A 13719-nucleotide genomic window follows, 5' to 3' on the forward strand; every position below is an offset into this window, starting at 1 on the left:
TATTTTTTAACCTATATTTAAAAGTGCGTGTGTATGTGAACCTTTTTAACACCTTATGGCGTTATTTTTTTTGCTAGGGATAATTTACCAAATTGTTCTTGAGAGCCCCTAAATAATAATATTTGTGTTGTGATTTGCTTTGCACAGGGGCAAGAGACTTTTGTTAAAGAACTGTTGACCATGTTCTGACATGAGCATTAACCCTGTGCTAGCAGGAGAAAACTTAATTTTATGGGAAATGGCGCTTTTTTTTAATTAGAAAGTCTGGTCTTGTGGAAATGTATTTAATCTCATAACAAGTGTGAAGAGAACTTACTGATACCATCGTTGCCAATTTGAATTGCTCGTGTTTGCCTTTAAGAAATAACTTGACGGTGTCAAAAGAATATTTGAATTTTCTTTCCTATAGTTGATGCTTCAACATCTGAAATATATTTGCCAATGTTTTGTTGTTTGCAGGAACCATTGATATATGAAGATGAAACCATGAAGAGAAAGCAGAACGAATAATAATGCTTTTCCGAAACCGCTTTCTGTTCTTGCTGGCTTTGGCAGCCTTATTAGCCTTTTTGAGCCTCAGTCTACAATTCTGTAAGTGTCCCCCTCTTTTGTTTTCTATATGTAGTGGTCTACATGTGTGTTTTAAAATAGCCATGTCTGTATGTTTTTGAAGCATTCTTTCTGTGTTATGGTGTTTTTTTTTTTTAAATAGGAAAATAAATGTAAGAATAAAATGTTTTATGTGTCACAGAGGAATTATGCAATCTAGAGACTTTTTCAAATCAGGCTATCTCAGAAAAAATCTTGATTTAGTAGTGCAATTAAGTAATTGAATGTGATTGAATCTTTCAATGGAAATAGACGAAACACATTTGAGTAAGAACTGCTGCAATTCCTATTTTATGTGGCATGAGAACAGACAGGATTGAGAAACCTGCTGTGAAAGGGTTGAGCATTGGAACGTCTTATTTGTACCCTCACATTAGGAAACTTTAAAAAGTTCAATTGGCTCATCACACTTGGCTGGTTTGTTTAAGAAAAGATAAATTATGCTGTGCTTCCAATCAGTTAATCATGGGTCAGTCCAGAGCCCAGTTACGTACTGATGGCAAAGGCAGAGGGTTGTACCGAACACAGGTCAGTGTGTGCTGCCATGTAAGCCTGGTGCCATATGGCTGCTTATCGCCTCCGTCGTGAATATAAAGTGGTGTTTAGTGTAAATAGAATATGTACTAATGCACACCGATGTAAGTAGTTGCTGTTAGAAGGCAAGGAAAAATGCATATCTGTAGTACAGGATAACAGTCTTTGTACAGAAAAGGTGGGAGAATACAGGAAAGGGAAAGAAGCTTTGTGGTTTTGTGTTGTTATTTTTTGTATGTTTAAACTTGTCTGCATGTAACACAAGGACCTGTGGCTCTGAATTGCTTTTTTTCAGCCTCCTGTGGGTACACGCCAGTGGGTCTGTTCCTTTTTGTCCTGGCACTTTTTTGCTCAAGGAAAGATCTCTCTTGCTTCTTTCCTGTTTTCGATAATGAAAAGTCTTACATATACATACAATTAATGTGTATTTGTTTATTGTTTGGCCCGTTAGGCTCTTTATGGCTCTGCCCTTGATGTTATATGGTTGGTTTTGAATTACGTGTAGGGTGAAGGTCCTAGAGGAACTTCAGCTGGAATATGAAACTGAATTGTTGACAAAAATGAACTTTATAGAGATGAGGAGGTGGGCATATAGGAGAGTGAATCACATTTCATCAAAGGAGGAAGTTATTTTCCACTTAATTAGAAGATAACATTTGTGCAAGAGGAATTCTAGGAGACGGAGATGTTTGAGGGGAGCTTTAAAAAACACTTAAGCTCCAGCAGGCAGCTGTCATGAAGCTTAGTGTCAATACCAAAATACATATAGAAAGGAGGTTGTAGCATGGAGGGGATTGGTCTCTTCTCCCACATATCAAGGGAGAGGGTGAGAGGGGGTGGCCTCAAGTTGCTCCACAGGAGGTTCAGATTGGATATTAGGAAAAGTTTCCTCCTGGAAAGGGTTGTCAGGCATTGGACCAGGTTGCCCAGGGAAGTGGTGTCACCATCTCTGGAGGATGGTATATCTGTGGCACTTAGCGACATGGTTTACTGGTGGACTTGGCAGTGCCAGTTGATGACCTTAAAGGTCCTTTCCAAGCTAAATGATTCTATGATTCTGTAGTTTATGACAGATTATGGAATGGAAATAAGAGTTTATACATTTAGACTCAGGAAAATGCCCAAGCCATTGATTTATTTTGTTTGTTTGTTTTGTTGATTTGTTTTGTTTGAAGGGAGTTACATCCTGAAGCATTTGGAGTGGAAATGGATGTTTTATACTGTTGTGAGATTGTGATTCTCTGTTAGCAAGCAGCGCTTGGCTTTGTGCAGGAGGGCTGGTCATTTTAAAAGATATTACTGCTTTTCAAAGAAGTGAATGTTGAAGATGTCTCTTCTGTGCTAAATTTGTTCAAATAGTAAATGATTAATGGCACAAGTGGTACACATCTTCCTTTTTTAAACTTCTGCTTTAGGGCAGCACGTCACTCCTATTATAAATGCTTTATATTTTATCCTGTCTTGTCCTTGCGTGAAACTGGTGTTTTGAAGCCAGACTTGTGAGTTGTAGCTGACTCTGAAGCGAAGGGAGTAGTGAAGGCCAAGTTCAGCTGGATTTCCATAGGTTCTAATTCAATATTACAGACAGCCTGACAGGGTTGCAGTCTGGCCCATGTTGAGCTGTGAGGATTCAGGAATTGCTTCCAGCAGTTCGCTGCCCAGTTGAGCAGAAGTTGGTGCTGCTTTCCTTTAACTGACAGTGCCGTGAAGGGTCTGGCACTACTCTTTGAGCAGCCATTCCTGCAGCTGTGCTGAAGTGGAGGTGATGGGTGTCGTGTCAGCAGCCCTAATGTAGGCCTGTCCTTCCTTGTAAGACAAACTGCCAAGGCAATTGTGTCAGAGCTAACAGTTGTCACATCTTGGGTTTAAGCATAAGGAGAGAAACTGGGGGTTTCATTCAGCATATTAGACCTCGATCTTCAGTATCGGTAGGTTGGGGGTGGACCTAGGATCTATAGAAAACTGTGCCCTGTTTTGATGTTTGTTCTTGGTTGCTTTGTCTTCTATTGTGGTTTCCAAGTTTTGATCGAAACTTGTCTGCTTTCTTGTGTTGCTTTTTCACTCCAAGGCTAGTGCTTTATATGGGTACTAATGCTGCTTAACTTACAGGGTAAATAATTGAGAAAGTATCCCCCAAATCTCTTTTGCCAGCAAACGACAGCTCTGAGCACTGGAAGTGTTGTACCCACCGGCCGCAGTGTATGGACTTGTCCTGGCGCAGAGGCTGCACCTGCCCTGCCACTGCAGGGCTGCAGTACCTGAGGGACAGGAGCAGCTCTGCGGAGCGGTTGGTTCACATGTGTCAAACATTGTGTTGCTGGATCAAATGCCAGCTGAATTGTTTTAATTCTCTTATCCTGAGAGAGATGTGTAAACAGACTGTACTTTGCCAAACAGTTGGAGAAAGGCCTTTCTTTTTGAACTGTAATAGTCCTTCTTCAAGGTGATGTAGTTGCTGTGGATCCCATACGACACCTTCCTTCCTGCTGCCAGCATCCTCTGTCACGTAGGTTTTGGGCAATGGAGGACTTGACCCGTTCTGCTCTTTATGCCCTTGCACAGGAGCCAAAGGCCCAGGGTCTGAGCACCATCTTTTCACGTGCTGCTTCCCACAGCATCAGGGGCCAGGCTTGGCTGCCTGAGGGGCTCGCTGGCTTCCTTGTATTCCACTTGGAGCAGCAGGGGAGGCAACTTTCTCCTAGAAGTCCTACTGTTTTCAAGCTATAGGTATTTATTTACACAAATGATGCCTCAGTTTCTGTTTCTGAACAAATCTGGTGGATGAAAGGAGAATGAGATTTGAGCTCTAGTAAGTTTGAAAACCTATTCATAGTTTTGCCAGGGTTGTTTACCATTTCTATTGGGCACATAGAAGACTTCTATAAAGAAGTTTATACTTGATGAAAACACAGAAGTCTTCATGATTCTAACTGTGTGGCCTGGACTTCAAAGCAAAAGAATGGGAGCCAGATGTGTTGCTCAGATTCATTTTGACTATTAGTAAATTGTACAGTGTGAAACCTGGACCAGATCAGCAATAGAGGGAAACTCTCTTGAATGGCAAATGCCTCTGAATTTTGTACATGTTTTCATTTTAAATCATATAGAAAAATGACAGTGTTAAAAGTTAAAACTCAAAAAATGTTCCACTGCTGGCTGAAAGCATACTGTGATGTCTCTGCTGGATAATTATAGCCATGAGAGTTTTTGTTTGGGAAACCCATTGGACAGGGTGACTGGATGACTTCCAAACTAAATACGACTGGCAGCTTAAAGTTTTATTGGGAATTGTCATTGTTTCCCTCTGGTTTTATGTTTTGGGCCAGATCTACAGAAAGCACTGGAGAAGTATTTTCCTTGTAGTATTGAACACTCCACGCATGTTTTTATTTTTCCTCTCTTTCTTTGTTTATGTAAATGGTCATGGTTCTAAAATGATTTAAAACTTCATTACTAAAGGCAAAAGGAGAACTGGTTTTGATAGACTTTTCAGTTAGACTGGTCTAAAGTGGAATTACGTTGTTTTTCTCTTAGAAGACTTCACTGTTTTGCTTTGTCAGAAAAACTGCAGAATGGAAAAATGACCTGGGCTATTAGATTGTGGGCTGTATTTTTGTCTCTGTAAATATTATCTGTCATGCTGTTGACTAAAACCAGGCAGTTTACTTCCATACAGGGTGAATGCAAGTTGGGATACTTTATTCTTTTCTGCCAGAGGAAAATGTTGCAGTGGTTGAGGTCTTCCTTCCTACTCTGTGCTGTGTGAAATGCCCAGAGCGCTGCAAAGGGATTGTAAGTGCAGCACTTGGGGGAGTACCCATAGCACAGAGAGTGAGGATGGTAGCACAGCGAGATTTGAGTGTGTTGCAAGGCATGTGTCAGAATCCGACTGTGGTCCTGCAGCCTCACACTGCAGGGAAAACACATAATTTAGGACCCTGTCAATGTTAATTACATTGCTTAGCCCTTGGGTCAGCTTAGGAACAAGAGGTTGGAACTGTGCCTGAAGAGCTGCTTGCTTTTTTCCCCTTCAGACTGGTGTAGTACAGGAGAACCCAGTTACTGGGCAAGCACAGACCTTCCAGTACATTAGAACATCTGTGACTGACTGCGGAAGCCTGGAAGTGGCTCTCCTCAGGATGTTCCAACTATTTATCTTTGAGTTAGCTTGAATAAACCAAACTGAAAGGAAATTCAAAAGCTAGCTGTTAAGATGCCATAAGTAATCCCTGTAAAGTTTACTTGACAATGACTGTGGGGTTTGATTTTTTTTTTTTAATTGCATGCATGTAAATAAAATTTTTACAATGAAGTAAATTCCTTTGTTTTACTTTGTGGTGGGTTTTTTTGTTTACTTATTTTTTGTTTCTGTTTTCATTTACTGAAAACCTAAGGAAAGTAGCAGTCAACAGAGAAGGACTATAACTATAGTGGGAAAGCATTTCTTTTTACTCACGGTGTAAGCCTGTGGCAGGCAGAAACGCCAGCCTTCCCTTTGGAGCCTGCCGCAGGCACTCGCACCATCGCCAAGCCCTTGGCTCTCAGGGAGATCCTGCACATGGAGCTTCTCTTCGGGTTTCAGGGCTGTTTCCTTAAACACTTTGATAGTGTGGTCAGTGGCTCAGGCCTGTTACTCGATTAATTTTAGTATCTGCCACTGCTTTTTAGGATGTCAGCAGCAACCCAGGCAGGGTGCTGGTTCTTGTGTAAGGTGTGGGGAGTGCTTTGATGGTGTGTTTTGTTTTGTTTTGTTTTGTTTTGGTTGGTTGGTTGGTTGTGGTTTTTCTTGTTTTGTTTTGTTGTTGTTGTTTTGTTTTGTTCCCCCTCTCCCCTCCATGCTATCTCTGACTTGATGGTCAGGCTGGGTGCTGGCATTTCGGCGTGTCTGGAGATGACATTTTGCTTTTCCAGTAATAATTTCCCTTTACTTTCTGTCATCTTGTTTTGCACTGGAGGTTTTTGTTTTACAGATGAGTCACAGGAAACAGAAATTGGGATTCTCCACATGGAGAAGTAGTAGAGCTTTATTGTATTGGATTGAGGGCTCTTATTTTCTGAGCACGGTGTGGGCACCATCAGCAACCCCAGCAGTGTGTTGCCAGGGGAGGCAATTGCCGTGTTCCTGCACAGCCTCCTTGGCAGGCTCTCCGCTTCAGTGGTGCTGCCTCTCTGCTGGGGGGCTGCTCTCTGCATCCCCGCTTGCTGGCCCAGTGTGGCTGTTCAGGAGCAACACTGAAGGGTTTAGGGCTTAGCTCATGGAATCACAGAATGTCAGGGATTGGAAGGGACCTCAAAAGCTCATCCAGTCCAATCCCCCCATTGGAGCAGGAACACCCAGATGAGGTTACACAGGAATGTGTCCAGGCGGGTTTTGAATGTCTCCAGAGTAGGAGACTCCACAGCCCCCCTGGGCAGCCTGTTCCAGTGTCTGTCACCCTCACTGAGAAGAAGTTTCTTCTCAAATTTAAGTGGAACCTCTTGTGTTCCAGTTTGAACCCATTACCCCTTGTCTTACCATTGGCTGTCACCAAGAAGAGCCTGGCTCCATCCTTGTGACACTCACCCTTTATATATATTTGTAAACGTTAATAAGGTCACCCCTCAGTCTCCTTTTCTCCAAACTAAGAGCCCCAGCTCCCTCAGCCTTTCCTCACACGGGAGATGTTCCACTCCCTTAATCATCTTTGTTGCCCTGCGCTGGACTCTCTCCAGCAGTTCCCTGTCCTTCTGGAACTGAGGAGCCACAACTGGACACAATATTCCAGGTGCGGTCTCACCAGGGCAGAGTAGAGGGGAAGGAGAACCACTCTGGACCTCCTCACCGCTGCTGTGCGAGCACAGGGGGTGCTGGGCTGCTCTGGGGGGAGGCTCACGGGGAGTGTGTCCCAGTGCCAAATGCTCAGCAGGGACCGGCAGGTGGGAACAGAGGTGGAGGCTGAGGGGGTTGCAGCATCCAGTTCAGCCTTTCTTGTGCAAAGCGGGATGTGTTTCCTCAACATATGTGGATCTGTAGCCGTGGCACCACAGAGCTGCCAATGTGCCCTCTTCTCCACCCCAAAGCAGAATAGGATGTGAGCTGCACCCGCAGAAAATGTATCTTTACCATCTCTCTAAAGTGAATTCCTCATCATCTCTTACTCCTCCTTACCAACAAACACTAACTACTTATATTTTACATTATAAAAATCTATTTTTTTTCAGTAGAAGAAAAAAAAAATAGAGCTGCATTTTGCTGATTTATACAGCTAACTATATTTAAAAAGCCACGACTTTAGAATTCTTGATGAATTCGGTTTTGTCATGTGTTACGAGCATACCAAATTAAAAGGACACCAGACAACTCCCTTCCTGAATTTTGCCTTCAAGCTCATAAGCATGGCAGATTTTCCACTAATGAGAAGTCTCTCTGGGTTTTTTGAAAGTACTAATTTAATCTGAATTTAAGATGAAAGGGAGAAACAACCCATAAATAATATATTCAAGGCTGTGGACACTTTAGTAGTGGGTGAAGAAAACTAACTGTAAATATACAGATTTTTGTTAAAGATGCTTTTTGTGTTGTAATTGGAGATTTAAATAACTTTTTTTTGGTGATTCTCAAAAGTGGTGGTATAATGTACCAGTCCAGAAATTATCCCTTGAAGAGAGAGGAGACATGACGAATACTTCAGAATGATACTATGGGACAGTCTTATTTTCTTCTACAAAAATAAAGCAATAATTTTTAAATATCTGCTTTAAATATAGGTCAAGTTACTTCGTACAAGATTTGCCCAGTAGAAGATACTTGGCAGGCTACAGAACTTTATACGTCTTCTTTAAATATATATTTTGGCTTTTTCTGTGATGATTAATTGAACCATGTTTAAGCAGAGATTAATATGAGCTCTTAAAACATACAGTTGAAGGTTACTGTAAATAAAGCCTCATACTTCACAAAAACTAACAACAAGTTATTAGTTAGGCTTCTGCAAATCCTTAGTGCAGTGGAGTGAAATCCTAGAGGGAGGATATAAGACTGGGAAATAATAAGCATTTTAACATAATTTCTCTCAAAATCCAACTGGAATCTTGGTCCTAATACATGCAAGAAAGTTTGGGAGTGTTGAAATTTGTGCTTCAGTCTTTTAATAATTGTGGTAATGCATATTGCAAGTATTTTAAACATGTGAAAGTGTCAATGGCCTTTTGTAGGGACAGTCTTGTGGGTATGTACCTGTCCATAATTGTTTGAGTTTTGAACGGATAGTAAACAGCAAAGAAAAACAGATATTCTCAGTAGGTGAAAAAATGATATGCTTATAGTAATCAGTGTTTCTGACAGTATTTATGTAGACTAATGCATTGATTTTAATTCTCTCTCTGTATATTTAACCTGGGAGTGAACTCTGGTTTGTTGCTCATAGTTAAGCTACTTTTAGAATACTTGTGCTATAGTTAATCCTTCCTGTTCTGGCTTGCTGCCAGAAGATGACTTATATGTAGTTGTGTGCTATTTAAACAAATTTAACCTACATTTCTTTCAAGGACGTGCATAATACCTTTGTCTTTCTACGTACCATGGAATCCTGCTATCCTGAGATACTTGGGTTTATCATCAGAAAAGTAAATGAGGGTAAAACATGAAATGGTAGAATTAGGTCTAGACCAAGAGGCTCCCTGAGGGGTGGGTGTTTTCCTTAGTGATCTGGACTACTCACGTTTTTGCAAAGCAATGATGTGCCAATGTAACTGCTAGAAGCTCTGTTGCAGCTGAACTTTTATAACCATGTGCATGGACGGTCGCCTTGCATGGAAGTCTGTGGAAGTGTAGTAGACTTTTGGGGGAGCTCATGGAAGATTGCACAGTGTTTTCTTCTGGTGACTCACAGTTTTTTGTAGTTTTTGTCCTATCTCTTCAGATCCTGCTGTCATTTTATAGTCCCGTGAGCTTGTTTACATTGCATTAGTCTATTATGAATTCAGTAGTGTTTTTTTTGAATCATTGTGAAGGACCGTCTGGCGTTGCAGACAATTTGATAAATAGTGCATAGGAGAAGTAGCTCCGTTTTTCTGTAGAGCTTTAAAAAAATGCTCTGATTTTTTTAAAAAGTATGGAGTATTCCTCCTGTTCCTTTGCCACTTTTTCTTCCTTCTTTTTTTCCTTCTGTGAGCCAGTAGTTGCTTGGCTCTCTGTGTCCACTGAATTTCAGAAAAGGGCAGTTTGTACTTTAATGTGTATCAGCTTGTTGATGGCCAATTTCACTTAAGACATGGGGCAATGAGGACATCTGGACTTTCTGTTTTCTTTTAAGAGTTGCTTAGTCATAACCAAGCTTTAGGCTGTCTACTCTGGTTCTAAGTTGTAGGTGGTTTTAGCCAATGTGTAACTTTAAAACCGTTTATAGCTGACTGCACAATGCCTTGGCCTGAGTTAGCCCTGCTTTGAGGTCTGAGTTGGAGCAGATGACTTGCAGATGTGTGTTCCAACCCAAGTGATTAGTTTATTCTGTACCAGTAGAGCAGGTGAAATATTTATTTATTACCAATTTCTTTTTTGTTTGATATTTCACGAGTGTTACCCTTATCAACTCAGCAAAAGCTCATTAATCCAGTTCTCTGCTGCTCCTTTTTCATGCCTTGCAGATAACTGCAGATATATTTTAGATTGGCATGTTGGTCTTTTAAAGCCAAAAATTTGTTCATAGGATTTTTCCATAGGTTCATCGTATACTGACCTGAACTGTGGTGGGTTTTTTTTAATTACTTTTTTTTAAAGTAATCTCTGTTCCTGAACTTTATTCCCTTTTAAATTTTCAAAGCCCACTCACTGCGAGAAAAGCAGTGCTTGCACGTATTAAATGACATTGTGGTTTATTTGTTAACAAGGTGGGCTTGCTGCAGTGAAATATGAAGTCTTGGAAAGTGGAACTTACATCCCTTTATGATTTCGTTTGTGAGATGATCAGATTAAGAGAGCTAGAAGCCCTGGGTATCTGGTGTAATTTTGGCTTTACCAACTGTGCACATTCATGTTAGACAAAGACAAGAAATGTGACTCACCGTCTTAAATCTAAGCTGGTTTACAGCAAGAGTCCCAAAGACACCAATGGTTCTCTGATCCAGGGAACACTCTTCTCAATTTCTGAGGCTGACTATGTCTGCCGTTACAGGCTTCTCCAGCATGAAAGCTGTCAGGCTGTATTAAATATGTTGTTTTGGGGTTTGCTGCTAGCAAATCCACGGCAGCTTTCTGTGCCTTGTGCTGACAAGGACAAGCAAGCGGGCAGGCTTGGCGTGGGTAAGCAGTGGCATATGGTGTGGATATCCCTTCCCCGAGCGGGTCAGTTCGTGGATGGAAAACAGTTTGGATTAGATATGAAACAGAAAAGTGTTAATTTAATGCGGTAGTTTAAATATTGATTTGAATGTGTAAGGCTTTTTATCTTGGCAGGACACTGATGTAGGGAAGTGCCAGATGTCTGTGGATTGTGTCTGACTGATGTCATTAACATATTAAACAGTTTTTGTCCTGTGCCTTTGCAGAGGCTGTGGCTGAACTGCCGACGTGCTGGGTTTTCCTGCCTTTTGGTTGTTGCCCTTTGAGAAAAAGGGAGGTGACTTGTTCTGCCCCAGGTGTGCAGAAGCAGAGACACTGCTGAGAAGTGCGGAAGGTAGCTCTGTTGAAAGTGACAGAAAGACGCTTGTACTAGTGAGCGAATGTACAGAATTTGTTGCAGCCCAAAAAGCCACCGCCTTGGTGTTCTGAAACCAGGGGATGTAATAAAGATGTAGTGGGCCGAGTAAAGGTGTGATTTTAATGTCCTTTTATTTCTGGGTTTGTTTTTTTTTTTTTTCCTGGTGTATTTTGTGATTTCTGTTTCAATATCTTAGTCTTCTAGTACATGACCTAATAAAAGTTGACTTGAGTCTGAAAAGCCATTCTGAGTACTTTGGGATGCTGTCTTAAGGAGAGACTTAAGGACGAGGCAATGACATGTACTTGAAGCTCTGGATGACTATACACTCCTGTCAGTTGGGCTTTTAAAGGAGGGACAAACATTTTGTTTAGGATTATAGAGAAGAATTGTGCACACTTCCTCTTCATATCCATTTGAAGAGCAAGACCTAGTGGCAAGAATCAGTGAATTCCTTACAGCACAGGCGCCAGGGAGCAACTGTGTTCCAGCAGAGAGAACTCTTGTCAGAGATGTGAAGCCTTAGTGACAGATTGCTGGAGAACAGAACAGGAGCAACTGTTGAACTGTCTTGAACTGTACTGTATTGGCCATATTTTTGTATCATTCTCAACTGCTGTAGATGAAAAGATCACAGAAGCCAGAGGATTTGCTGTCCGTGTTCCTGGGAAAATACTTTTTGCCATGTTTTCTTCTGCTTTGTTGAACACTGAGTGTAGTTGGCTTCTATGTTCGTGTTCAGTTCACATGTGGAATCTGCCAAGTGCCTTTTTTTCAGTCCTGATGTAATCTCTGCTGCACAGCTTCCCACTCCAGTATTTGTGAGATCCAAAAACTATACAAGACAAAATGAAAAAACAAAGGTCACCACCCACAGGCAAATTATGGCAGTAGCGTTCGGTATATTGTGTCCTGCAGGTACCTTTTCATGTTGACCTTTATTTTGAGACAATGCTGTGGAAATAGGAAGAGTTGCCAACAGTTTCTGAACACAGCTGATAAAAGCTGTTTTGAAAATCTGTTCCAGGACAATTCAGCTGGATTAGTTCATTTACCAGTTGCTGAGTTCTGTAGACAGAAGCAGGATAGAGCTTAAAAATTTTTATTGTAGTGGTCATGAATCTTGTTAAATAAGTAACAATGGCTGGATCTACTGTATTTATAAAAATCATGCTTTCAAGCCTTAAAAAAACCCTATTTAGTCTTTGTATACTTAAGCCTTGTTTGGTAGCCTTTGGGACACTGATCCGATGTAGTCAAAGTCATCTCCCAGCCTCATGAGATGTGGCAGCTACGCAGTTACACCAACAGGAATGACTTCATGTGTAGCATCGTGGTGCCATTTGTGTAACACACCTTGGTGTGAATCCTGACAAGGATGGTAGGCAATGGGCCACCAGAACCACTGCTATGTAAGCATTGATAGGGCTTTTTTTATGATTTGCATCTTGTCACTAAATAATGGGGAGCACGAGCAATGTCTGACTTGAGTGACGTGTTTATAGAGCAGGAAATCTATATGCTTGTCCAGATGTTGAATAGGAACCTCCCCCCCTACCTCAAACTGACTGGAGAGCCAAGCAGTGAGGTAATTAGTGAGAAGCTGGTATGGAAAGTCTTGATTATACATCTATATTTATTTTAAAGGAAGGAGTGCATTTAATTGATGGAAATATAAATGTTTCCCATGTTAAACAATGTAGTGTTTCATTGTAGTAGGAAAACAGAATAATATATACAGAGTAATTTTTCACTTTGGGAGGAGAAGTAGAAAATTAGTGTCTTCTCTAGAACTTGAAAAGGCTCGGACTTGCAGTCAGCATTACTGTTATTGCTGTCAAGCCGAAAATCCTGGAAGCTATTTAAACAGTGCCATATGCCCTCTGAATTGTCAATTGAAAAACAATTGAGGGGGGAAAAACCCTAAAACTATAAAACTCTTTTCAGAGCCACATCTGGACTCAATACATGCAGGCACCCATTGTATAGTTTAATGTGTTTGATTAAATTTGGTCTCAAAAACATAACACGACAAGGTCTGCCATATTGTGCTTTGGTGCAAAAAAGATTTTCCTAAAATATATTTTTCCTTGTGCAAGTCAGATTGGGACCCTGTAAAACAGCAAAGCATGCAGCTAATGCAGCTGGAAATAAGAGACTTGTTCTCAGAAATCCTGGCCTAAGTACTGGTGGTCAGGTGTACTTGTTCTTATTCTTGAACATGAATACACAGACAAGGCAATCTGGCCTTTTCCCCTGTGTCTGATAAGGAATAAGGCCCTGGGTCAATACCTGCTGGCTATAGCTCTGTGGGCAGAAGGTTACTTTGGCATTTGTCTCCAAATGAGGAAAATTTTTAAAAAATTGCCATCTTTTGATCCCAAAAATAGGCAGACAAGTAGGCCTTGACCCACTCCTGGAAATGGCTAGTCCAGGGGTGTCAAACTCATTTTCACATCAGCCTTGCAATTGCCTTCAAAGAGCTGAATGTAATTTTAGGACTGTATAAATGTAGGAGTAGCCGTAACTAAAATTAACCTTTGGCTCTTTGAAGGCAACCGCGAGGCTGATGTGGCCCCCGGTGAAAATGCATCTCCAGCGGAGAACTTCAGGGATCTGGAAACCAAGAAGGCTGAAAATTCAGCTTGTGTTAGACCGAAGAATAAGCTTTTGGTTGCATGTCATGCAGCAAAATTACGTCAATATCAGTTACTGAAGTGAAGAGTTTGCTTTTCTACTGCGCACATCTCCACCTTCTTCCCTCATCTTGGTTGTTTTGAAGCATTCCTGCCTCTTTCTCCTTGTTTTTCCTGATGCTCCTTTTCAAGCTTCCACTTTTTTCCAGAGAGAGAGCAACCAGAAGAGGAGTCTACATTTGTCATCAGAATTGCAGAAGTTC

The 13719-nt window shown here is 41.2% G+C and overlaps 1 protein-coding gene across 1 annotated transcript in view; it reads left to right on the forward strand.

Moving 5' to 3' along the window:
• Positions 1 to 512: 512 nt before the first annotated feature.
• Positions 513 to 13719, forward strand: part of PXYLP1 (2-phosphoxylose phosphatase 1) — a gene marked incomplete at both ends in the record, with an annotated part of 32797 nt that continues 19590 nt past the window's right edge. Inside the window, one exon of the mRNA XM_080349989.1 lies at positions 513 to 591. Coding sequence (XP_080206115.1) covers positions 513 to 591 — 79 coding nt within the window. The remainder of the gene's footprint in view (positions 592 to 13719) is intronic.

The sequence above is a fragment of the Nesoenas mayeri genome (assembly GCF_963082525.1).
Source record: "Nesoenas mayeri genome assembly, chromosome: 9".
NCBI classification, from domain to species: domain Eukaryota; kingdom Metazoa; phylum Chordata; class Aves; order Columbiformes; family Columbidae; genus Nesoenas; species Nesoenas mayeri.